This window comes from Nerophis lumbriciformis, linkage group LG07 (genome assembly GCF_033978685.3).
Source record: "Nerophis lumbriciformis linkage group LG07, RoL_Nlum_v2.1, whole genome shotgun sequence".
Taxonomy (NCBI): Eukaryota; Metazoa; Chordata; class Actinopteri; order Syngnathiformes; family Syngnathidae; genus Nerophis; species Nerophis lumbriciformis.
Genome location: NC_084554.2, coordinates 37,815,001 through 37,841,523, shown reverse-complemented (window position 1 = coordinate 37,841,523; position 26,523 = coordinate 37,815,001). Strand labels below are relative to the sequence as shown.

The 26,523-nt window shown below is 38.8% G+C and overlaps 1 protein-coding gene across 2 annotated transcripts in view; it reads left to right on the top strand.

The window, feature by feature from the left end:
* LOC133609547 (F-box/LRR-repeat protein 7-like) overlaps nucleotides 1–26,523 on the top strand; it is a 75,822-nt gene that overhangs the window by 37,770 nt on the left and 11,529 nt on the right. For both annotated transcript variants that reach the window (XM_061965214.1, XM_061965216.1), the window contains one exon: nucleotides 56–145. In XM_061965214.1, coding sequence (XP_061821198.1) covers nucleotides 56–145 — 90 coding nt within the window. The remainder of the gene's footprint in view (nucleotides 1–55; nucleotides 146–26,523) is intronic.

Below are 26,523 nucleotides of genomic sequence, written 5' to 3'. Positions count from 1 at the left end.
TGATAAAACACGACAAGAGATGATGTGTTCATGATGTCTTCTTGTCCCCCACCAGGCAAAGGGAGCTCCAGCATCTCCTCTGACATAAGCTCCAGCACCGATCACACGCCGACCAAAGCGGCCAAGAATGCGACTCCCAGCGAAGGTAACGCATCTGGTGCTCATTAACTCCCCTCCTCGCTTTCCCTCGCCATCTTCTCCCGCTTTGACTCCTCCCACCACGCAACTTTTGCTCCCTTTTCTGCTGACTATTTTTGGAGAAGAACCTGGCTGTTCGTACGATGACCCTCAATACCCTCCAAAAGTACGATGGAACACCAATTAGACTCCGACATAACCTCGGAAAGATGTTTTTGCTTGTTTTTCAACCAATCTCGCTCAGATTTTGCACACATGCGCGTGTCAGTCCTTTTAAGGCGCAGTTTTTTCCGTTGAGGGTCAGAGCCTGAAAAGTTAAAGCATTTTCATTTTCAAACCCAATAGAATGTATAATATATTTATATTTTTTACCTTTAGGGCGCCCCTTAAGTTTGATCCTGGGGATCCGGAAGGTTTTCAGTCATAAAAGAGTTAGAAATAAGTCACATACTATTACCGTATTTTTCGGACTATAAGTCGCAGTTTTTTTTCATAGTTTGGCCGGGCTCCAGTGCGACTTATATATGTTTTTTTCCTTCTTTATTATGCATTTTCGGCAGGTGCGACTTATACTCCTGTGCGACTTATACTCAGAAAAATACGGTATTATTCTTTTTTTGATCAGCACTCAAATCTCGAGATCAGCTGCAAGTTTGTCGATATAAAGTTTTTAAAATGTTTGTTTTATTCCCTTTTTGTCAAAACCCTGTTTTTGTATGACAAAAACACAAAATATGCATTATTTTACCCCCCAAAAATGTCAAAGTGGAATATTTGGTGTGAAGTAATTGAAGCTTTAAATAGGTCCATAATTCACCATTCACCATTAATTCTTATTTTTTGAGCAATAACAGTTTAAAAAACAAAATCCTACTAAAATTCTTGGGTATCCAAAAGAGCCCTACTCACAAAAGTTTTTTTTTTTTTTTTTTACTTTGAATGCTCAAGTGTCCAAATCAGTGGTTCTCAAACGCCTTTCACCAAGTACCACCTCAGAAAAAACAAGGCTCTCCAAGTACCACCATAATGACCAACATTAAAATACAGTAGCGTAGTAGGCCTAAGTATTCATTAAAATCAAGTCAGAGGTTTAATTTAACAATTGTATTTAATGTTTATGGCCACTGTAACATTACACACAGTTTGAACAGTAACACTGTGTTTGAATAAAGGAAAATCAACTTAAATCAAATGATTCTTTGGAGTACAACTAGTGGTACACGTACCACAGTTTGACAATCACGGCTGTTGATCAAATTCATTTTCATTTCATTAGTTTATTTGAACAAGGACAAAGCACATTGATCAACATTGCTATAAATGTAAATAATCATTAGCTTAGAATTTAATGGCAGCAACACATTGCAAAAAAGTTGGCACAGTGGCATTTTTACCACTCTGTTACATGGGCTTTCCTTTTAACAACACTCAGTAAACGTTTGGGAACTGAGGAGACCAATTTTTGAAGCTTTACAGGTGGAATTATTTCCCATTCTTGCTTGATGTACAGCTTAAGTTGTTCAACAGTCCGGGGTCTCTGTTGTCGTATTTTAGGCATCATAATGAGCCACACATTTTCAATGGGAGACAGGTCTGGACTACAGGCAGGCCAGTCGAGTATCCGCACTCTTTTACTATGAAGCCACGCTGTTGTAACACGTGGCTTGGCATTGTCTTGCTGAAATAAGCAGGGGCGTCCATGATAACGTTGCTTGGATAGCAACATATTTTGCTCCAAAAACTGTATGTACCTTTCAGCATTAATGATGCCTTTAAGTGTCCGCCCTGAGATCGGTAGGTCGTGAGTTCAAACCCCGGCCGAGTCATACCAAAGACTATAAAAATGGGACCCAGTACCTCCCTGCTTGGCACTCAGCATCAAGGGTTGGAATTGGGGTTTAAATCACCAAAAATGATTCCCGGGCGCGGCCACTGCTACCCTCACCTCCCAGGCGGTGAGGGTGATGGGTCAAATGCAGAGGATAATCTCACCACTATAGTTGGTACTTTAACTTAACCGATGTGTAAGTTACCCATGCCTTGGGCACTAATACACCCCCATACCATCACAGATGCTGGCTTTTGAACTCTGCGCCTATAACAATCCGGATGGTTCTTTTCGTCTTTGTTCCGGTGGACACAACGTCCACAGTTTCTAAAAACAATTTGAAATGTGGACTCGTCAGACCACAAAACACTTTTCCACTTTGCATCAGTCCATCTTAGATGAGCTTGGGCCCAGTGAAGCTGGCGGCGTTTCTGGGTGTTGTTGATAAATGGCTTTCCCTTTGCATAGTATAGTTTTAACTTGCACTAACAGATGTAGAGACAAACTGTAGTTACTGACAGTGGTTTTCTGAAGTGTTCCTGAGCCCACGTGGTGATATCCTTTACACACTGATGTCGGTTTTTGATGCAGTACCGTCTGAGGGATCCAAGGTCACGGGCATTCAATGTTACGTGCAGTGATTTCTCCAGATTCTCTGAACCTTTTGATGATATTACGGACCTTAGATGGTGAAATCTCTAAATTCCTTGCAATAACTCGTTGGGAAATGTTCTTAAACTGTTGGACAATTTGCTTAAGCATTTGTTCACAAAGTGGTGACCCTCGCCCCATCCTTGTTTGTGAATGACTGAGCATTGCATGGAAGCTGCTTTTATACGCAATCATGGCACCCACCTGTTCCCAATTAGCCTGTTCACCTGTGGGATGTTCCAAATAAGTGTTTGATGAGCATTCCAGTCTTTTTTGCCACTTGTGCCAGCTTTTTTTTGAAACATGTTGCAGGCATCAAATTCCAAATGAGCTAATATTTGCAAAAAATAACAAGGTTTGCCAGTTCGAATGTTAAATATCTTGTCTTTGCAGTCTATTCAATTGAATATAAGTTGAAAGGGATTTGCAAATCATTGTATTCTGTTTTTATTTACGAATTACACACCGTGCCAACTTCACTGCATTTGGGGCTTGTATTTCAAAGTGGAATATTTGATTTAATGTAACTGGAGCCTTAACTAAGTCAATAACTCATAACAACAGTGATTTTGATTCATTACTATTTTATGAACAATGACAGTTTAAAAGAAAAAAAAAAACAGCCTTTATGGCAGCTTTGTGATATTAGAGTAAACATTGGAACTTTTTCTCGTTACATTTCACCTGTTTGCTTCATTATTCCACTTTTTTTAAATTGTATTTTCAGAACGTGCCGCGGGCTGTCAAAAGATTAGCTGCGGGCCGCAAATTTGGTGGTGATTGGGATAAACACAGTGACGTTTTTGTGAGAAATGTCAAGTGATTGGGGTTTAATGACAGTGGCACAAGGTAAAACATACCACAGGAAACACTGACAGGGTGCATATACAGTATTTTCATTTTCACCTGTGCGTGTGCATCCACCGGTCATGGGAATGTCCTCATTTTTTCAGTATCTTCAGTTTTCTTAAAGGATGCTTGATGTCATTCCAGGTCATACTTTGTGTCAATCAGTCCACCAGGACTTACTGGTCTATCAAATCAACAAGAGTGTTACTTATGACTGAAAGTGTTATTTTGTCGTCCACTCTAAGTGGTAATAATTACATGGTCTGCAACCACCACAGCCACAGTCAACCCGCTCCCTTGTTAAAAACACACACACATACACGCACGCACACACACACACACACACACACACACACACACACACACACACACACACACACGCACACACACACACGCACACACACACACTGCACACAGTAGTCGCCCACCCTGTCCTGTGGTCCTTTAAACTAATCAGGAAGCAGTCTCGGCTGTTTCCATGCTGCCGCACACTGGGAGTATTCACAATCTTACACCCCCCGACCCCTAATGGATTGACCCAGTAGCTACGCTTGCAGGACTCTCACAGTCCACCTCTAGTAACCATATTGCACGGCTGTCCAAAGTGCGGTCTGGGGCCCATTTGCAGCCCGTAGTTCACAATCGTTAGCATTCTAATAATATCTTGCTAATTTTGCTAGTATACACCTCAGCATCAAACATATTGCTACTTGACGAATGATACCTTTTAGCATGCTATTTTTAAATTATATTTTTTTTGTTTTTTTTAAGCTAAGTTTGAGTCATATTTTGGTACTTGATGCATGCTAATGTTAGCATGCTAGCATTTAAACACATTTTCCAGGTACACACATCAGAGTAATATATTTTGGTCAGGTAGCATTTTAGCATGCTAGCTTTTTAAGCTAATTTCATTTAATTTCATTTTTTATTCATCTCCTTCATTGATGTGCATCTTTGATCAATAGACAATTAAACATCAGCAACTAAACACACATTTACACACCAGTGACGTGCGGTGAGGTTCATGGCTGGTGAGGCACTGACTTCATCACAGTCAGATTTACAAACATATGAACCCTAAAGAGTATCTTATTCACCATTTGATTGGCAGCAGTTAACGGGTTATGTTTAAAAGCTCATACCAGCATTCTTCCCTGCTTGGCACTCAGCATCAAGGGTTGGAATTGGGGGTTAAATCACCAAAAATGATTCCCGGGTGCGGCGCCGCTGCTGCCCACTGCTCCCCTCACCTCCCAGGGGGTGAACAAGGGGATGGGTCAAATGCAGAGGACAAATTTCACCACACCTAGTGTGTGTGTGACAATCATTGGTACTTTAACTTAACTTTAACTAGGTTACACATACAAACTGTAGCACACAAAAAAGCACATTTAATAAAAAAAAACGTTATTATGGTTTTACCTTTACTTATAAGTGCGGGAACAGTGGTGTTCGTGTTGAAGGAGTTGTGAATGAATGAAATATGAAATCCGTGCTGCAGTCTGCAAGTCTACCTAATGTTGTGTCCCTGCAGTCGTTCACGGCTCCTCCGGCGCGAGCATTGTTGTTTTTGCACTTTTTGGCTTTTTGTTAAGTGACTTTTTTTGGGTGGATTCGGTCTTGCACGTGGAGGGTTTGGGTGTGGGCTTTGGTTGGTGTGGCGCTCCCGTCGGGGGGTGCATTCTGCGGCGGGGGTGCATTAACCGGCACCAGGAGGCGGGATTACTGCGAGCCTCACAGTGCGTCTTCGCAGCAGTTTTATGATTGCTCAGCACAAGAAATACGTTACACACATACAGTTGTTGACAAAATACACTGTACATTATATACCTCAGCTAACTAAACAATGGAAATGTATAATATAGTTCATATAGCAATACGGTCTCACTGCACAGCAGGCCAGCAGTTAGCCGAGTCCGCAATCCATGTTGAGGCACAACTGAGTGACGTGCCTCAACTGGCTGCTGATCACCGCACCGTCTCTTCTCAGTATTTGAACGGCAAATGTGAAAATTCAGCGATTTTGAATAAAAATGATCTAAAACTGGTGAAGTTAAATGGAAAATAACTTTATAGTATAATCACTGAATACATATAACAATTTAATTAATTTTTTTTCTTTTTACATTTTTTTTCTTTCCATGATGGCAGGTGAGGCGGCGCCTCACCTGCCTCCAGTGACCGCACGTCACTGTTACACACCAATGCCTGAGAAGGAACAGGATGAAGAAAATCTTATATTTTCCTGCCCCCTTCAACATAACGTAGTCTTACTTAATGGATAGCATACAAACCAAACAAATACATCCAAATATAATAAAAACAAACAAAAAACACACAAAAAAACACAACAAGTGCAAAACGTCATAAAGTACAAACCGAACAAAAAAAAGTAACATACACCTCACGGGATGATACAAAACAAATACAAAACCAGACAAAAAAATAAGTAAAATAATAAATATAAAGCAAAATGTAAACACTTATGGCTGTCCATATGATTTTATTGTTCTGTCTTTATATATTTTTTTAATTGGAATATATTTTTACAGTCTTTTATCTCATTGTAAAGAGAATTCCATAGTTTAATTTAGAAAAGTGTACATCTCAGTGTCATTTATTTTGGTATTTCACTAATGCTAACTGTTGGCCCTGGTGTGTAAATGTCTGTCTATCTGTGTTGGCCCTGCGATGAGGTGGCGACTTGTCCAGGGGGTACCCCGCCTACCGCCCGAATGCAGCTGAGATAGGCTCCAGCGATCCCCCCCGACCCCGAAAGGGACAAGCGGTAGAAAATGGATGGATGGATAACTGTATGCGTGCTGTTGTTGGCATATTAGCATAGTACTGTTAGTTTCGTTTTGTTTAATTTAGTCTTTATTTGAAGGGACAATGCACAGAAACATTAAGCTCAAAGACAGATATGTTCTGTACCAGATTATAGCTAAATAGCTCATTTCCATCTGCAGTCCCTGGCTACCTAAATTAAAGGGATACAAAAATCATGCAATAAAATTATGACAATAAAATCATACTATAGCATGCAATCAAATTAAGAAAAGTGATAAAATGCCCTTTCAGGGACACATACTTAATATACAATACAACCACACCTCATTTAAAGTTAAAGTTAAAGTACCAATGATTGTCACACACACACTAGTGTTTGGCAAAATTATTCTCTGCATTTGACCCATCACCCTTGATCACCCCCTGGGAGGTGAGGCAAGCAGTGAGCAGCAGCGGGGGCCGCGCCCGGGAATCATTTTTGGTGATTTAACCCCCAATTCCAACCCTTGATGCTGAGTGCGAAGCAGGGAGGTAATGGGTCCCATTTTTATAGTCTTTGGTATGACTCGGCCGGGGTTTGAACTCACAACCTACCGATCTCAGGGCGGACACTCTAACCACATTTACATCATCACACAAAGACAATACATGCTCTTGTTCACATCTGTCATCATTTGTAAAAACAACCATGATTTTAACAGACACATCTCACAATTTACAACAAAAATGCTCTCATGGATAAATATAATACACATTAAGTTGAATGTGTCAAACATTGTGCCCACCTTAGTGACCGTGTGAGCAGCTTTGATGGCTCCAAAGCCACTTTTTAACTTCAATTGTGAATGAAGAGTAATCTGTTAAACTTTTCAAGTTTGTTGTGAGGTCGTTCCATTCCTTTATCGCTTTAGCATGCTTTTTTAGCTAATTTTGCTCATATTTTTTGTTTTTTGACGCTATCTGGCCAGTGTGCTAACTGCTAACAACAATCACAGGAAATGTGTACCGCAATTGCATTTTCTAGTTTTTGGGAAAAAAAATCTACACATTGTACTGGTTTTGATGGTGAAAACTACCAAAATGGCCCCCGCATCCTTTGATTTGGCAGCCTGTGGCCCTCAGAGGAAAAGGTTTGGGAACCCCTGTCATAGAACTAATTATTGGACCCCTTGGTAACGATTGGTACCTTTTTTCCGGGCCCAAAAACAGACACAAGTCAATGGTCAGGGCTACATAATAGGAACTAGAGTTGTCCGATAATATCTTTTAAATGTAATATCGGAAATTATTGGTATCGGTTTCAAAATTATCGGTTTCAAAAAGTAAAATTTATGACTTTTTAAAACGCCGCTGTGTACACGGACGTAGGGAGAAGTACAGAGCGGCAATAAACCTTAAAGGCACTGCCTTTGCGTGCCGGCCCAGTCACATAATATCTACGGCTTTTCACACACACAAGTGAATGCAATGCATACTTGGTCAACAGCCATACAGGTCACACTGAGGGTGGCCGTATAAACAACTTTAACACTGTTACAAATATGCGCCACACTGTGAACCCACACCAAACAAGAATGACAAACACATTTCGGGAGAACATACGCACCGTAACACAACATAAACACAACAGAACAAATACCCATAACCCCTTGCAGCACTAACTCTTCCGGGACACGACAATATACACCCCCTGCTACCCCCTACCCACCCCACCTCATGCTCTCTCAGGGAGAGCATGTCCCAAATTCCAAGCTGCTGTTTTGAGGCATGTTAAAAAAAAAAAAAAGCACTTTCTGACTTCAATAATAAATATGGCAGTGCCATGTTGGCATTTTTTTCCATAACTTGAGTTGATTTATTTTGGAAAACCTTGTTACATTGTTTAATGCATCCAGCGGGGCATCACAACAAAATTAGGCATAATAATGTGTTAATTCCACAACTGTATATATCGGTATCGGTTGATATCGGAATCGGTAATAAAGAGTTGGACAATATCGGAATATCCGATATCGGCAAAAAAGCCATTATCGGACATCTCTAATAGGAACATTTGCGTCTCAAATACAGGAACATGTTTCTGCTTTCATGCTTAAAAATATGACAAATTAAATATGATTTCACTGATATTTAAAACAAAGTTTAAAAAGTATTTATTTGTGGAATAAGTGGGAATGTTGCACCCCAAGCAGAGGGTGGCACTCGGGCTTTTGTAAAGTTTATTTTTTCTTTTCTGCCATTTAAGTATGTAAGTTACTAAAAAAAATATGTCAAAAATGTTAATTTAAAAGTAATATAGCCATGAAAGTTCAATAATGTTTAATGTATCAAGTCTAAGACTAAAAGTCCAAGACAACCTATAAAACAACCCTTATCAAAAATGCGAAATAGTTAGTTACACAAGTTAGACCAGGGGTCGGCCACCCCAAATGTTGAAAAGAGCCATATTGGACCAAAAATACAAAAAATAAATCTGTATGGAGCCGCAAAAAATTAAACGCCTTATATAGGTCTTATAATGATGTAAATGTCTATAGCTATATTAGCCTACTATCAAAATGACTGTGTGTGTCGCAGGCTGACGCAAATCTTTGTTGACAGAAATGTTGAAATGTAATATTGGTTCTACACATTTTTACAACATTAGTAAACATTAGTAAAACGGAGGCTTCTCCGAGAGTGAGTTAATTCCTGGAAATTACTGGCTTAAAACGGCCAAAGGTATAGATGTGTGTGTCCAGGTTAAAGGTAGCGGCAGGCTGTCTTTGTCTGATGGATTTATGACAATCTTTGTAAACTGTGTAACATTTGCTGTGGTCTGGAACAACATGGCACACAAACAACTGCAGCCAATACTACATACAGATAATCTGTCATGAGACATGTAAATATAAATTAAATACACAGATGACATAAGTAAAGGAAATTAAATTCGCTCAAATATACCTACAAACGAGGCATAATGATGCAATATTTACATACAGCTAGCCTAAATCGCATGTTAGCATCGATTAGCTTGCAGTCATGCACTGACCAAAATGCCTGATTAGCACTCCATGCAAGTCAATAAAGTCAACAAAGCTCCCCTTTGTGCATTCAATCACAGCATAAAAAGTTTGGTGGACAAAATGAGACAAAGAAGGAGCGGCGTAAAACACGTTGAAGAAAGTTGCACATGTAAACAAACTGTCATAGTCCACACAACTACGGTGAGTTCAAGGACTGCCGAAATTCGTAGGACAAAACAGCGCTTGCCAAATACTCTCATCAGTAAAGCATTAACAAAAACATATTAAACAGTGAGCTTTCTAACAATTAGGAAGGTTTGTGTCATATTTGTCCTCCTACAGAAACCATGTTAAAACAAAAAATATACCCCCCCCGGACCCCGTCTTTTTCCATTTTAATTTATTTTTGAAAAAGCTCCAGGGATACACCAGGGCGGCGCTAAAGAGCAGCGGGTTGCCGCCCCCTAAGTTAGACAAACAGAGCTTGGAACAGTCATACTGTCGTCAAAGGTCACCTTTAAGTATTCACACACAGCGCGAGCAGTTTGGAACAAGTGATAGAAGGAAGGGGGAAATAACAATACATCTATTTGTGGCAGCATACTGAGAAAGTTATGTACAAGTTCCACTTTTGCAGCTCATTGCCCATAATTGTGGTGCATTTGAGTACCCTTAATTAAAGCGAGAAACAGAGAAATAGCCTGTTTTTAAATAGAGGGAGACTTTGATGGTGACATAGTACAACCCCCGTTTCCATATGAGTTGGGAAATTGTGTTAGATGTAAATATAAACGGAATACAATGATTTGCAAATCATTTTCAAGCCATATTCAATTGAATGCACTACAAAGACAAGATATTTGATGTTCAAACTCATAAACTTTTTTTTTTTTTTTGCAAATAATAATTAACTTTGAATTTCATGGCTGCAACACGTGCCAAAGTAGTTGGGAAAGGGCATGTTCACCACTGTGTTACATGGCCTTTCCTTTTAACAACACTCAGTAAACGTTTGGGAACTGAGGAGACACATTTTTTAAGCTTCTCAGGTGGAATTATTTCCCATTCTTGCTTGATGTACAGCTTAAGTTGTTCAACAGTCCGGGGGTCTCCGTTGTGGTATTTTAGGCTTCATAATGCGCCACACATTTTCAATAGGAGACAGGTCTGGACTACAGGCAGGCCAGTCTAGTACCCGCACTCTTTTACTATAAAGCCACGTTGATGTAACACGTGGCTTGGCACTGTCTTGCTAAAATAAGCAGGGGCGTCTATGGTAACGTTGCTTGGATGGCAACATATGTTGCTCCAAAACCTGTATGTACCTTTCAGCATTAATGGCGCCTTCACAGATGTGTAAGTTACCCATGTCTTGGGCACTATTATACCCCCATACCATCACAGATGCTGGCTTTTCAACTTTGCGCCTATAGCAATCCGGATTGTTCTTTTCCTCTTTGGTCCGGAGGACACGACGTCCACAGATTCCAAAAACAATTTGAAATGTGGACTCGTCAGACCACGGAACACTTTTCTACTTTGTATCAGTTCATCTTAGATGAGCTCAGGCCCAGCGAAGCCGACGGCGTTCCTGGGTGTTGTTGATAAACGGTTTTCGCCTTGCATAGGAGAGTTTTAACTTGCACTGACAGATGTAGCGACCAACTGTAGTTACTGACAGTGGGTTTCTGAAGTGTTCCTTAACCCATGTGGTGATATCCTTTACACACTGATGTCGATTGTTGATGCAGTACAGCCTGAGGGATCGAAGGTCACGGGCTTAGCTGCTTACGTGCAGTGATTTCTCCAGATTCTCTGAACCCTTTGATGATATTACGGACCGTAGATGGTGAAATCCCTAAATTCCTTGCAATAGCTGGTTGAGAAAGGTTTTTCTTAAACTGTTCAACAATTTGCTCACGCATTTGTTGACAAAGTGGTGACCCTCGCCCCATCCTTGTTTGTGAATGACTGATCATTTCATGGAATCTACTTTTATACCCAATCATGGCACCCACCTGTTCCCAATTTGCCTGTTCACCTGTGGGAAGTTCCAAATAAGTGTTTGATGAGCATTCCTCAACTTTATCAGTATTTATTGCCACCTTTCCCAACTTCTTTGTCACATGTTGCTGGCATCAAATCTAAAGTTAATGATTATTTGCAAAAAAAAAATGAACATCAAATATGTTGTATTTGTTGCATATTCACCTGAATATGGGTTGAAAATGATTTGCAAATCATTGTATTCCGTTTATATTTACATCTAACACAATTTCCCAACTCATATGGAAACGTGGTTTGTAATATAATATGGATACAAGAGTAAAGGTATTAGTTTGTGTATCACACCACATACTATAGTATCACCAAAATAAACTCAATAGGACAACTGTCCTTGTTTACCTGCAACTCATTTTGCTAGCAAACCGTAACGCAATGAAGGAGGAGGCATTGCCCTTATTTAAAAGCACTCCAAAAATACAACATTCATTTCTGAACATGCAGTATTTTTTTTTATTACTTTTTGCCATTGCCACAATTACTAGTCCTCTTTCCAACATCGTCCATTACAATTACATGCACATGCGTCATGGCCAATTATGGCAATTAGTGAGGATGTTCTATTCAGGGTTTTATGCTGCCGATTCCGAGACCAGTCGATAACAACACTGATACCGGTCACTTGATTTGTTGCAAATGTATTCATGGTGAGTGCTATTGACAGTGTGACAATATTTTAACTAGCTCCTTATTCTACTTATCGTTGTTTGATCAAAACCAAGTCAAAAGTACGTAATAACTAAACAAAATCAAAAACTACTATCTCAAAAACTACTATCTTGGTTTGGGAATTATTGCCAGATAACAAGCCTGTGTACAATTTCAACATGATCGACTGGCAAGGTGTTTCCTCGCTTTCTTCGTCTCTGGAAGTTTATTGTCGTTCATAAATCATGTCTCTCACTTGGCTGAGGACGTACTCCAACAAGTTGGGACACTTTGACAGTCATTTAGGACTCGGAAATGGCGAGAACGCCCCTTTCTTCGCGAGGATTATGAGACATTTTTCATCTAAATGGGAATATATGAACATCCTATCAGTCGGCATGCTAATGACAGCAGACCTTGTACAGTAAGGGATGTTTTTTTATGTTTGTTTGTTCTCATAAAGTTGAAATGACAGCAGACCTTGTACAGTAAGGGATGTTTTTTATGTTTGTTTGTTCTCATAAAGTTTGCAGTGAGTAATAATCAGTGATGACGAAAAAAATGCGCTTTTGAAATGCATTTGTAAGCGTATGCTTAAAATGATCAAAATACGTAAATATTAAATATAAATGTGCCCATTACTACATTACATATGTCACATTGTATGTAAAACCCTAATGGAGGTGTTCGGATGTTTTTTTTAAAGGCTTTATAGGCAGAATGGAGCAGCTCACATAGGCTCCATTGTAAGCGGACTTTTGATCAAATGTATTTATCCTTCGTCATGTCTTCTTAATGGTTGTGAAAGATAGGAAAAATTCCCCCAAAAAGTGAAGTTCCTTTTAAAGTGTAGGAAAAAAGTAACGGCTTATAGTCTGGAATTTATTGTAGTCAATGACTAAAAATAAGTAAACAGCTCTTGAAACCAGGGACATTTCTAGAAAGTAATATATCATTTGCAGTGTAGTAATTGGGGAAAGAAAGATAGTCGATCCATAATGGAAAAAGGCTGTAACATATCACAACATGGAAATGAGTGAATTCACTTACTGTTGAATCTCCAGTGCAGCAAAAAGTATACCGTATTTTCCGGACTATAAGGCTCACTTAAAATCATTTTTTTTCTCAAAACTTGACAGTGCCCCTTGTAACCGGGTGCGCCTAATGTACGGAATAATTCTGGTTTTGCTCACCGACCTTGAAGCAATTTTATTTGGTACATGGTGTAATGATAAGTGTGACCAGTAGATGGCAGTCAAACATAAGAGATATGTGTAGACTGCACTATGATGGCAATATGACTCAAGTAAACAACACCAACATTTTATATGTTCCATTGAAAATATAGAACGGTGCTCAAAAATCTATCAAAATGTTTTAGTACGACTTTGATAAGCTATAAAGCCGCTCCGCTTGGTGGATTGTCGGCGCATTAAACATACAAGTATTATTATGGTGTGTGTATAAGGTAAGACATGTTATCTGGCATTTGTTTTGCAATGTTATGCAAAAACAACTTTTCTTACGTTCTGGTACCTGCTGATCTGTATTTGGGATCTTCATAAATCCTAAAAAATTGCGCGCGTCCGCCTTTGTAGTCCGTGACGACACCGTAGTCGATAAGCTTCTTCTTTTTCTCTATCTTCTTGTTATGGGACATTCATCCTCCGCTGTTGCCATTTCTAATATAAAGTAATGTAAAGTTCTTCTATATATTTGTCAGTAAACTCGCCATGAAAGCGCTAAAACATACCGGTGTAGTGAGTTTATATTATTCACCCAAGGACCTTTAGTTATTAGAGTTCCGGTCGGACGGTTTTTCACGTGACACATTTCGGGTGTTGTTGTTTCCGGATGAGGAGATGCTGCTCCGTTATTGATTGAAGTAAAGTCTGAATGTCATTAAAACAGTTAGCTCCATCTTTTGACACTTCTTCCACTCCCGTCCTTTCACGCTACACCGCTACAACAAAGATGACGGGGAGAAGACGCTGCCGAAGGTGAGCCACATAAACAAGACCGCCCACAAAACGGCGCATCCGGAAGCGACTGTCAGAAAGCGGCTTGAAGATGATCTGTAAAACAAAATCTTTGCACAACATACACCATTACATGTTATGTAGACCACAAGGAAGTGTTTTCCATTTAGAAAAAAAAAAAAGACTCCTTTAATGTGCCTTATAATCCAGAGCGCCTTTTATATGAAAAAATAGACCATTCATCGTCAGTGCGCCTTATAATCCGATGCGTCCTATGGTCCGGAAAATACGGTAAATATTTTGCAGTTACATGCAGTCCAGTGGGAAACTATTTTGTCTTTGTTATTGTCCAAAAACGTGCCATTACAGTACCTCCTACCATCTTTTCTCCCAAATACAACACCTTTGCAGGACTGCTTGCCCCATTCCGGAATATTTTCCCTTTTGCCTTTTGTAACAGTCCTTCAGTTATGATGATTTCTTTGAGTGAGCGTCAAACTGCACATCCCAGGGTGAGAAATGCACGTAAATCACCGTACAGGCTCGCCTCATCTCCGCTGTGTTGATATTGTGATTTCCCCCTACATAAACCTCCCTATTTATCTTCTCGAGGACTCCTTTTACCCCAGCGGCCCATTCCTCCGTGTTTACTCAAGCAGATATATCGCCTTTCACGCTGCCGACGTTGTGAACGGCGAACGCGGAGGCTCTGCTGCTGCGGCGTTCCGCTGAGTCGCCGGCTACCACTGCTGGGAAAGTGGTTACGTTGCCCTAACAAATATGTGGGAAATGCGACGCTTTCGACACTAATGCCGCCGCAGCTGCACTGCCAGTTCTCACGTTGGCGTTGTGGCGATTAAGAGGCTGTTACTGAAGGACAAGGCTTACCAGGTGATTCGGCAAAAAGGGGTTTCTGGTTACTGGAGACTTTTTTCGCAGTATTGGCAGTGGTCCTGTCGGTTGTAGAGTTACTACGATCCCGCCGATGACGGATTAGAGGGAGCTCTCGGTTTCAGCTTGCAAAAGCAGCCATGATATTGCCCCTCATACCAAAGGATTAGCTCCTGAAGTTCTCTGGAAAGTTTGTGTGGAGAGAATCCTGAGAGGAAATGAAAGCCCGCGATGTAAGTTCGCACATTTTGACTTCCGTTCCTGGCGGAGTCTCAGCATGTGACCACGAGAGCTGCAAGCTTGGCGCCAGTGCAGGGGTGTCCAAACTTTTTCCACTTTTTCAAAGAATGCAGTGGCCATTTTGATATGTTTCATTTTCAAACCCAATAGAATATATTGATTCCCGAGGACCTGTAAGGGTCTCAGTCCTATAAATGTTAAAAATAAGTCATTAATTTTTTCATTTTCAATGCTTGAATCCTTAGATCAACTTTAGATCTGTTCAATATAAATTATTTTATTTGTATTATTTGATTTTATGACCTTTTTGTTGAAGAAAACCCTGTTTTTTTATTGCAAACGTACAAAATATGCAAAAAAACATTTAAGTGGAATATTTGATGTGAAGTATTTAGGGCTTCATATAGGTCAATAATTCGTAACAACATTGATTTTGATTAATCATTATTTTTTAGCAATGACAGTTTTAAAAAATACATCCCACTAACATTTTAAGGAATTTAAAAGGGCATAAAAGTGTTAAAAGTAAGTCAGACATTCTTTTTTTTTTAGTTTTAACGCTTAAATCTCTAGATGAACTTCAGCTCTATCTGTCGATTATAAGTTTGAATTATTTTGGTATGTGTTTTTTTCTGCTTATTTTATGTTCTTTTTGTAAAAAAAACAAAAAAACAAAACATTTTTCTGTTATGGCAAACACTCAAAATATGCAATAGTTCTCCCTAACAAATATTTAAAGTGGAATATTTGATGTGAAGTAATTGGAACCTTGAATAGGTCAATATTTCATAACATTGATTTTGATCTATTATTATTTTTCGAGCAATGACAGTTGTAAAAAAAATACATTCTATGAAAATTCTCAGGTATTTAAAAGTGCTTATAAAAGTGTTAAAAATAAGTCACACAATTTGTTTTTTACTTTCAATGCTAAAATCTGAGATGAACTTCAGCTCTATGTATCGATTATAAGTTTTAATTATTTTTGTATGTGTTTTTTCTGCTTGTTTTGTCCTTTTTGTCAAAAAAAACAAAAAAAAAACTTTTTTGTCATGGCAAACACTCAAAATATGCAATATTTCCACCAAAAAATATTTTAAGTGGAATGTTTGATGTGAAGTAATTGGAGCATTGAATAGGTCAATAATCCATCCATCCATCTATCCATTTTGTGCCTTTTTGGGGTAGCGGGGGGTGCTGGAGCCTATCTCAGCTGCATTCGGGCGGAAGGCAGGGTACACCCTGGACAAGTCGCCACCTCATCGCAGGGCCATAATCCATGCACATTTTTATTTTAATTTGTTATTATTTTTTGAGCAATGACAATTTAAAAAAAATATATCCCACTAAAATTCTCAGGTCTTTAAAAGGGCCCCATTCATAAAAGTGTTAAAAGTAAGTCACATATTTATTATTATTATTTTTTACTTTTAACGCTTAAATCTCTAGATGAACTTCAGCTCTGTCGATTATAAGTTTTAGTTAGTTATTGTTATTTTGGTATGGGTTTTTTTCTGCTTGTTTTATGTTGTTTTTGTCAAAAGAAAAACATTTGTGTTATGGCAAACACTCCAAATATGCAAAAACATTATTTGAAGTGGAATATTTGATGTGAAGTAATTGGAACCTTGAATAGTTCAATAGTTCATAACAAAATGTATTTTGAGTCATTATTATTTATTGAGCAGTGGCAATTTTAAAGAAACAACAGCATGCTTTGCAACTTTTTTGTCACATTTCAACTGTTTGATTTTTTATTCCACATTTTTATGTTTTTTTTTGTAATAGTACTTTTAGAATGTGCCACAGGCTGTAAAAAAGGACTTTGAACACCCCTGCTCTAGTAGGAGTTGTAGTATTGGTAGCAGTAGTACACAATGGGTTAGGGTTACCATACATGTGTCACCATACAAGGGAACATGCAGACATTTGTCTCTGCTGTCAAAACCGCGGTCTCTTATCGTGATTGATTGACACCTCTGGTTTGCTTGACGGCAGCTACATGTTGTAATTAGCTGTACACCCTCTCCCTCCGAACAGGCATCCAAAATGTTTACGAGTCGAATACATATCCAATCTTTTTACAGCCTCAGCAGAACCGCCGCCGGGCTGTAATTATGCAGAGTGAGTGCTAGCATGTCATTACCTCCACCGAGGAGGTTGTGTTTTTCGGTGCCGTCCGTCTGTTGTTGTTGCGGAAGCGATGCAAAGAAGCTTGCTTTATTTTCTGCTCTGGCGAGGACAGAGGAGACGACGTCACAAACACTGAAAGACTTCTTGGGAATAGCCTGGTCAGCGACTTGTCCTCATGTCTTGTGTCCAGCGGCCTCAGTTATAAAAGTGTGTGTGGATTCCAAAGTAAAGTTCCTTTCAGTATCCTCCCACTATCATCCATAAATGGTCATGCTAATTAGCTCATGGATATGGTGATGATCTAAAGCAGACCAAACAGTGATTATAAGTGTTAAAGGCCTACTGAAACCCACTACTACCGACCACGCAGTCTGATAGTTTATATATCAATGATGAAATCTTAACATTGCAACACATGCCAATACGGCCGGGTTAGTTTACTAAAGTGCAATTTTAAATTTCGCGCGACATATCCTGCTGAAAACGTCTCGGTATGATGACGTCAGCGCGTGACGTCGCGGATTATAGAGGATATTTTGAGACAGCATGGTGGCCAGCTATTAAGTCGTCTGTTTTCATCGCAAAATTCCACAGTATTCTGGACATCTGTGTTGGTGAATCTTTTGCAATTTGTTCAATGAACAATGGAGACAGCAAAGAAGAAAGCTGTAGGTGGGAAGCGGTGTATTGCGGCCGACTTCCGCAACACAAACACAGCCGGTGTTTCATTGTTTACATTCCCGAAAGATGACAGTCCATCTTTACCATTGGCCTGTGGAGAACTGGGACAACAGAGACTCTAACCAAGAGGACTTTGAGTTGGATACGCAGACACGGTACCGTGAGTACGCTTCCAAACATTTGATCGCTTGCCCGTACGTGCGTGCCGCTATGTGCATGTCAGGTACGTAACTTTGGGGACTTTGGGGAAATATATGTGCTGTATGAACTTTGGGGAGGTGAACGGTACTTTGGGCTGTGGGATTGAGTGTGTTGTGCAGGTGTTTGAGTTGTATTGGCGGGTTATATGGACGGGAGGGGGCAGGTGTTTGTTATGCGGGATTCATTTGTGGCATATTAAATATAAGCCTGGTTGTGTTGTGGCTAATAGAGTATATATATGTCTTGTGTTTATTTACTGTTTTAGTCATTCCCAGCAGAATATCAGGTCCCACCGGCCTCTCACAGCATCTTCCCTATCTGAATTGCTCCCACTGCCCTCTAGTCCTTCACTCTCTCTTTCCTCATCCACAAATCTTTCATCCTCGCTCAAATTAATGGGGAAATCGTCGCTTTCTCGGTCCGAATCGCTCTCGCTGCTGGTGGCCATGATTGTAAACAATGTGCAGATGTGAGGAGCTCCACAACCTGTGACGTCACGCTACTCGTCTGCTACTTCCGGTACAGGCAAGGCTTTTTTATCAGCGACCAAAAGTTGCGAACTTTATCGTCGATGTTCTCTACTAAATCCTTTCAGCAAAAATATGGCAATATCGCGAAATGATCAAATATGACACATAGAATGGACCTGCTATCCCCGTTTAAATAAGAAAATTGCACTTCAGTAGGCCTTTAAACGCAAATAGCCTAAATAATTTACTTCCTTTAATCACTGAAAATAACAATGCAATCAATGATTGTGTGAGATTCAGGGGTGTCCGGATGTAACACTGACATTGGAGCCTTGGGCGATGCCGATATTATCCGATACCATATCAGCAGGAATCGTACATATTTGTATTATTTTGTGGATCAAGTGAAATTAGTTAGAAAACAATAGGTATGAAAAACACTGTACTGTTTATTTCAAAATATTAAAGTAAAAAACAACCTTGTGTGCTTATTTAGGTAGATTAGATAACATTTAGATGTTAACTACCAGTCAAGCTTTGCACAAGTAGGATTGCTTGTATCGGAGTTTACGACTGTAATTTAGATGTAAGCCGATATTAGACATATATCTGATATTAATATCGAATCGAGACACCTCTAGTGAGCTTGAAAGAGGTCTGTATAAATATGTATTGTATTTGGGAAGCGACGCTATGGAGGGCCAAACAAACAACTCTCCGGGCCAAATCTGGCCCGCCAGATTGTTGCTTATTACAAAACCCAAAATCAGTGAAGTTGGCAGAATACAATGATTTGCAAATCCTTTTCAACCTATATTCAATTGAATAGACTGCAAAGACAAGATACTTAACGTCCAAACTGGAAAACTTTGTTATTTTTTTTCAAATGATAGCTCATTTGGAATTGGATGCCTGCAACATGTTTCAAAAAAGCTGGCATAAGTGGCAAAAAATACTGAGAAAGTTGAGGAATGCTCATCAAACACTTATTTGGAACATCCCACAGGTGAACAAGCTAATTGGGGACAGGTGGGTGCCATGATTAGGTATAAAAGCAGCGTCCATGAAATGCTCAGTCATTCACAAACAAGGATGGGGCGAGGGTCAGCACTTTGTGAACAAATGCGTGAGCAAATTGTTGAACAGTTTAAGAACAACATTTCTCAACTAGCTATTGCAAGGAATTTAGGGATTTCACCATCTAAGGTCTGTAATATCATCAAAAGGTTCAGAGAATCTGGAGAAATCACTGCACGTAAGTGATGATATTACGGACTTTCGATCCCTCAGGCGGTACTGTATCAAAAAACGACATCAGTGTGTAAAGGATATCACCACGTGGGCTCAGGAACACTTCAGAAAACCACTGTCAGTAACTACAGTTGGTCGCTACATCTGTAAGTGCAAGGTAAAACTGTACTATGCAAAGCGAAAGCCATTTATCAACAACACCCAGAAACGCTGCCGGCTTCGCTGGGCCCAAGCTCATCTAAGATGGACTGATGCAAAGTGGAAAAGTGTTCTGCAGTCTGACGTGTCCACATTTCAAATTGTTTTTGGAAACTGTGGACATCGTGTCTTCCAGACCAAACAGGAAAAGAACCATCCGGACTGTTATAGGCGCAAAGTTCAAAAGCCAGCATCTGTGATGGTATAGAGGTGTATTAGTGCCCAAGGCATTGGGTAAGTTACACATCTGTGAAGGCACCATTAATGCTGAAAGGTACATACAGGTTTTGGAGCAACATATGTTGCCATCCAAGCAACGTTATCATGGACGCCCCTGCTTATTTCCGCAAGACAATGCCAAGCCACGTGTTACAACAGCGCGGCTTCATAGTAAAAGAGTACATATAATATAAATAAATGTATATATTCTGAATCAAATCGTCGCGATGCCTAATTTTCGAAAATCAATTTACGGAAAAAAAAAGACAAAAAAATTATATATATATATATATATATATATATATATATATATATATATATATATATATATATATATATATATATATATATATATACCCCCGGAATCGGAAACGGATTGAATCGTTCGGTGCCCAAAGATTCTCACCTCTAATATTTTCGTATTTATCGGCACTGACAAATAAATATACAAAACATCCAGAATTAGAGGAATGCTTATACATTTTGGAATATGTAATTCACAATGCATTTGTGTTTTTCATGTGAGTATGAGCTTTATTTTGTGATGACACCAGTGGGTGTCGCTGATTCCTGTGTCTGAAAAACTTTGCATTAGGCAGAGCGTAGAAATTCTAAATGTTTTTTCCACCAACATTTTGGGTTAAAGTTACTTCTGCACATTTCACCCCTGCTGACACAACTGTTTTGTGTGCAGCAACCTTTATAGGTGAGGCACCTGGTGTCCGGTTTTGGTCACTACATGTTTCAGCTGATTTTAAGGTACGCCACAGCGCTACTGATTAGAACCAAGGCTAAGGTACAGGTACAGTATGTTCTCAGGCCTAATCTTCCCAGTGTGAGAAAGGTCTGTAGTCTTGCATGAAGGTCACTTGTGGGAGTTGTGTGTAGCCGAGCGGTCGCGGCTTCCTGGCCCCAGCAGCGCCCTATTGTCCTCCGGCTTGTGTGCCGTGACGTCAGCGCTTCCTGTAGTGAAGGCTTTTGCTGATAGCTCGCACTGGACGTTAACATCAACTTCCACGTATTCAATGAAACCGAAGGCCAGTCCACACATGTTTGCTGCTGCTTGCTTGTTGTTTTTTTAATTTTAATATCAAAAGCAATGAGAAACTCTGTGTTTCGGTCTATAACCCGAGACCCCAGTTTTAGAATAGAATAGAAGAATAGAATGGACTTTATTGTCATTATATTTGCATACAACAAGATTAAGGAGTCCAATTTAAGGTGCGGTAGTGGGAACAAATATGGGATACAAATAAATTACACAAGAGGTAATAAAGATAAAACTAAGAATTGAAATAAACAGACTACTATCCAATAAAAATAATAAGTAATCCTGTACAATATACAAAACACTAAACAAATACAAAATACTGCACAATATACAGAACAAGACAAGAGTACCGGAGTAATAAATAACAACCAGTGTCGGATGTATTGCACTCGAAGGGTATTATTGCAGAGTAGGGTATTAGGGTAGAATATTGTATATGGGTGAATTATTCATTATAAGTTAGAGTTCAGGATGGTGACAGCTTACACCAAGACCCGCAAGTGGTGTGTGATCCTAAAGACTGGAATAAACGGTGCCTTGCTTCCTGTCAAGACTGCAGAGGATGGTATCAAGGTAGTGAGTTGGTTTGAGACGACGCTTCAAAAACTTGCTTGTAAATCGGTTATTAACCCGCAAATCTAGAGCTTCACTAAAAACCTAAATAGTTTCTTCTTTGATCTATGTCTCACTTCTCCATTTAGTTGATTTCCATATTGACCAGAATTAAGCATGTAAAAATAAACGCTAATTATAATAACCACAGTAAAACTCCCCCCGGTTAGTGTTACCGTTCGAAATTAAAATGATCGAAAAAACATGATTAATAACAGCACTTTGATCAACTCATGTACTGGCTGGTTAGCTAGCCTAAATGCTAACATGAAAACAAGTGACATTAACGTCTTTCCTCATTAAGAAACGATATAGAGCAGTATAAACTTGTCTGAGTAACTAAGATAGCCTTTTGTGTGCATTGAACCTACAAACTGTGCTCACTCAGAACAGAGTGATCGATCTGTACTTGAAAGAAATACAGACGGAGGTGTCTACAATAGGAACCGAACTTCAGTGAAGCCAAGTGAACACTCAATTTATGTTATCATTTTTTATCAATACACAATTGTAAAACTCCTACAAATTAAAATGGAAGAAACACATATTCAAACAATATGGCTCTTAAAAAGCCAGAACAATATCAAATGTTTCTTTTGCCAAGAAAGTATATTGTGTGTCGATTTATTTGTCGTTTTGAAAAGATACAACTTGGTTAAAAGATTTCAGTGTGTTTATAAGAACTTTTTGAGCACATTCAACAATACAGTGATAATAATGATTATATGTGGTAATTTTGCTCACAATAACTGTGATATGAAATGTTCATATTGTTACATATATATATAAAATAAGATGTTATATTTCCATAGACAATATTCTGAAAAAGATTGTAGCTTATCTTTTATTAGGGCTGTATATTATAGAGCACAATTCGTACGCAAGGCAATTCAAAAAGCTTTACATAATGTTGCATAAAATTACAAAAAGACGGATAAAATCATGTTAAACTGAAATGCAGTTTCACCATGTTTGGTCCAGCAGGAGACCACTTCCTGAGGTTTTTTCCGAGCACGAGATGGTTCATATGGTTCCAACATGTCAGAGATGTACTTTGGCACTAGACCATGAAACGACTTGCACAGGAGCGACAGGAAGCACTGGACCAATATGGCCGTATTTCCTGATTCTAGTCAGGACTCAAGCAGCAGCATTCTGGATGTACTGCAGCTGCTTTACAGCTCGTTTAGAGAGAAGGCCATCACAGTAGTCTGACCAGCTGGAGACAAAGCCATGGATTAGTCTTTCTAAGTCTGATTTATACACCCTTCTTTTGATTTTGACCATGTTTGTAGGTGGTTAATCACTGCTGACTTAATGTAGTTGTTAAAGTTAAAGTCTGGGTCCATTATTACCCATAGATTTCTCACCTGAATAATAGGTTCCAGGGAGAGGGTTTCTCTTTACTTCTGTGGGCCACTGACAAGAGATTTCAGTTTTGTCGGCGTTTAGCAGAAAAAAATCGATTTTCTGAACTGTATCGTTGCAGTGACAAAGTGAATCAGCAGGCCGACGTACACCGGCCGTCAGCGACACGCGGATCTGACTGTCAGTGTCAAAAAAGAGATACAAGACAGGGACATTGTTTTCTCAGAAGCGCAATATTGATCTTTTGGTAGGCCTGAAGTATACCTACCAAAAAAAGTACAAGGTGATATAAAGTACACATTTGTCCTATTTCAACCTTCAGGATACCTGCTGCATTAAAAATGTGTTTAGCTACTAGATAATACCTGTTATTTGTGGTGCTTAAATAGGGCCTAGTAATAGTAGTATTACTATAGTCAAGGCATTTACACCCTTTAATAATAATGGTAGTAGCTTTTTAGCAACTTTGAATACTACCATCATGTCTTTTATTCATAGTTTTAACATGATCTTGTTTTGATGTCAATTTTATCCTTCAGGATTTTACTTTGTGTAAAATCACTGTCAGGTATTGAAGAAGTTCCTGCTATGTGAAGCACTTTGGGCTGTATGGGGTTAAGGGGTTATAACAATGGTGCCTTAACTGGTACACATTGGTAAGATACACAAATAGACCTGGGCAGAAGGGTACAGAAATGTCTCTCTAAACCAGGGGGGCCGCCCAAAAATAACTGTTTTTTTAACTGTGGTCTGTATGGGCCCCAGTGGTACTCAGTTGTAATATAATTTTCCACCACTTGTGGCAGTAAAGACAACCTCGAACCAACAGAAGAAATTTGCAGCTGAAGTAAAGTCATTTAGAGGTTTCTTAGGCGCAAAAATTATGACTAATGTTGTGAAACTGTATTTCCATTTGCACTTACATTTTATTGACAGTTTATTTAAGAAAGGTATATTATATATCATTATTATTTATTACTACCATATTTTCCGAAGTATAGAGCACATCGGTATTTAAGCCGCAACTACTGAATTTTGGGAGAAATAGAAAGGTTTACATATATTAGCCGCACCGGACTATAAGCCACAAATATATACCAGTATGAAATATTTTGTAAATGTTTATTTACATACCTTAATTGTTTCCATATGGTGCCTGTAACACGGCAGTAAAACAGCTCATCAAACAAAACAGAACTCATCGTCAGGGACACACTAGAGATAGCTCTGCAATCAGTTAAACAGACTTAGTAACTCTACAGTGACGTTTTGGTCAATTTACGAAACTGAAACAATACAAAAAGAATGCCATTGTAAGTTAATAATACTAACGCAGACACTTGTAAACGTGTTAGCATATTAGCTACTGCTTGTTTACATTGTGATAGCAGGCACAAAGATGCATGACAACACTCCCCCGGACATAACACATGGGACGGTTTAGTAAGTATAAATTGTTTTAGTTATATTGTACAACTTACAAACGTTGCTTGGAGTGATGAATGAAGAATCCTTTCAAGCAGAAACGCTATGGACAGTTATACTTCCAGTTCATGGCGCGAAACAAGAAGTACATTTTCAACCTGCAGCACCTGCAGTGAGCAAACTCGTCCAAAAGATGACGCCATAGCCCAAACAATACCACACCTTGTCAGTGTCGGTGTTCTATGAAAACTATTTGTTGAATACAAAACGTTATGGTCGTTAACGAAGAAAAATCCCTAAAAGAGCCGCACTGTTTTATAAGCCACAGGGTTCAAAGCGAAGAATAAAAGTAGTGGCTTATAGTCTGGAAAGTACAGTGATCAGTTCTCCTTCCATCCATTTTTTGAGGGGCTCGCCGGATAATTTATTTATTTTAGAACTGTGTAATTGTATGTACATTTATTTTTCATCAGTTTTAATGAGTCACTTCTTTTTGCAGTATTTATTTTTGTGAATAATGCCTTGATAATAATCTTTGCAATCAACACATGCTTTCATATCATTGGACAAGGTGCTGACCAGGGGTGTCAAATGTACGGCCCGTGGGTCGGATCAGCCCCGCGAACAGGTTTTATCCGGCCCGCGGGATGACTTTGCCAAGTATAAAAAGTAACCTGAAATTTTTGAATGAAAGAAATAGCTGTTCTAAATGTGTCCACTGGATGTCGCAATAGCAATTCTTTGTATCTTTGTGGATGATGCTACATATGTACAAAATAAACCACATGATGTTAGTACATCAGTCGAAGAAAATGATCAAACTACATAAATAACATCCTGTAATTTGATTTTGATATAATTTTTTTATCTTGATAGATTGAAAATGAACACCAATGAGTTGACTCATGAACATTATCACATAATTTAGTCAGAAAATATAAATAATGACAAATATTTACTATTAACCGCAACAGGTATTTGTAAAAAAACAACAACAACATTATGATTTGTACAATTTCAGAATGTGCTTGTTGTATTTTTAAACAAAGAAAACAATCTGAAGTTGTCTTTGTTTGTAAGTTCTCATGCCGTGATTTTACCAGTCCGTCCCATTTGGGAGTAGATTTTTCTCCATGTTACCCCCGATCTAAAATGAGTTTGGCACCCCTGTTCTAAACTGTAAGTAGGGTAGATATAATTATTAAATATTAGGGATGTCCGATAATGGCTTTTTGCCGATATCCGATATTCCGATATTGTCCAACTCTTTAATTACTGATACCGATATCAACCGATACCGATATCAACCGATATGTACAGTCGTGGAATCAACACATTATTACGCCTAATTTGGACAACCTGGTATGGTGAAGATAAGGTACTTTAAAATTTTTTTTATAAAATAAAATAAGATAAATAAATTAAAAACATTTTCTTGAATAAAAGAGAAAGTAAAACAATATAAAAACAGTTACATAGAAATGAGTAATTAATGAAAATTAGTAAAATTAACTGTTAAAGGTTAGTACTATTACTGGACCAGCAGCACGCACAATCATGTGTGCTTACGGACTGTATCCCTTGCAGACTGTATTGATATATATTGATATATAATGTAGGAACCAGAATATTAATAACAGAAAGAAACAACCCTTTTGTGTGAATGAGTGTGAATGAGGCGGAGGGAGGTTTTTTGGGTTGGTGCACTAATTGTAAGTGTATCTTGTGTTTTTTTATGTTGATTTAATAAAAAAAAAAAAAAGAAAAAAAAAGAAAAAAAAAGAAACGATACCGATAATAAAAAAAACGATACCGATAATTTCCG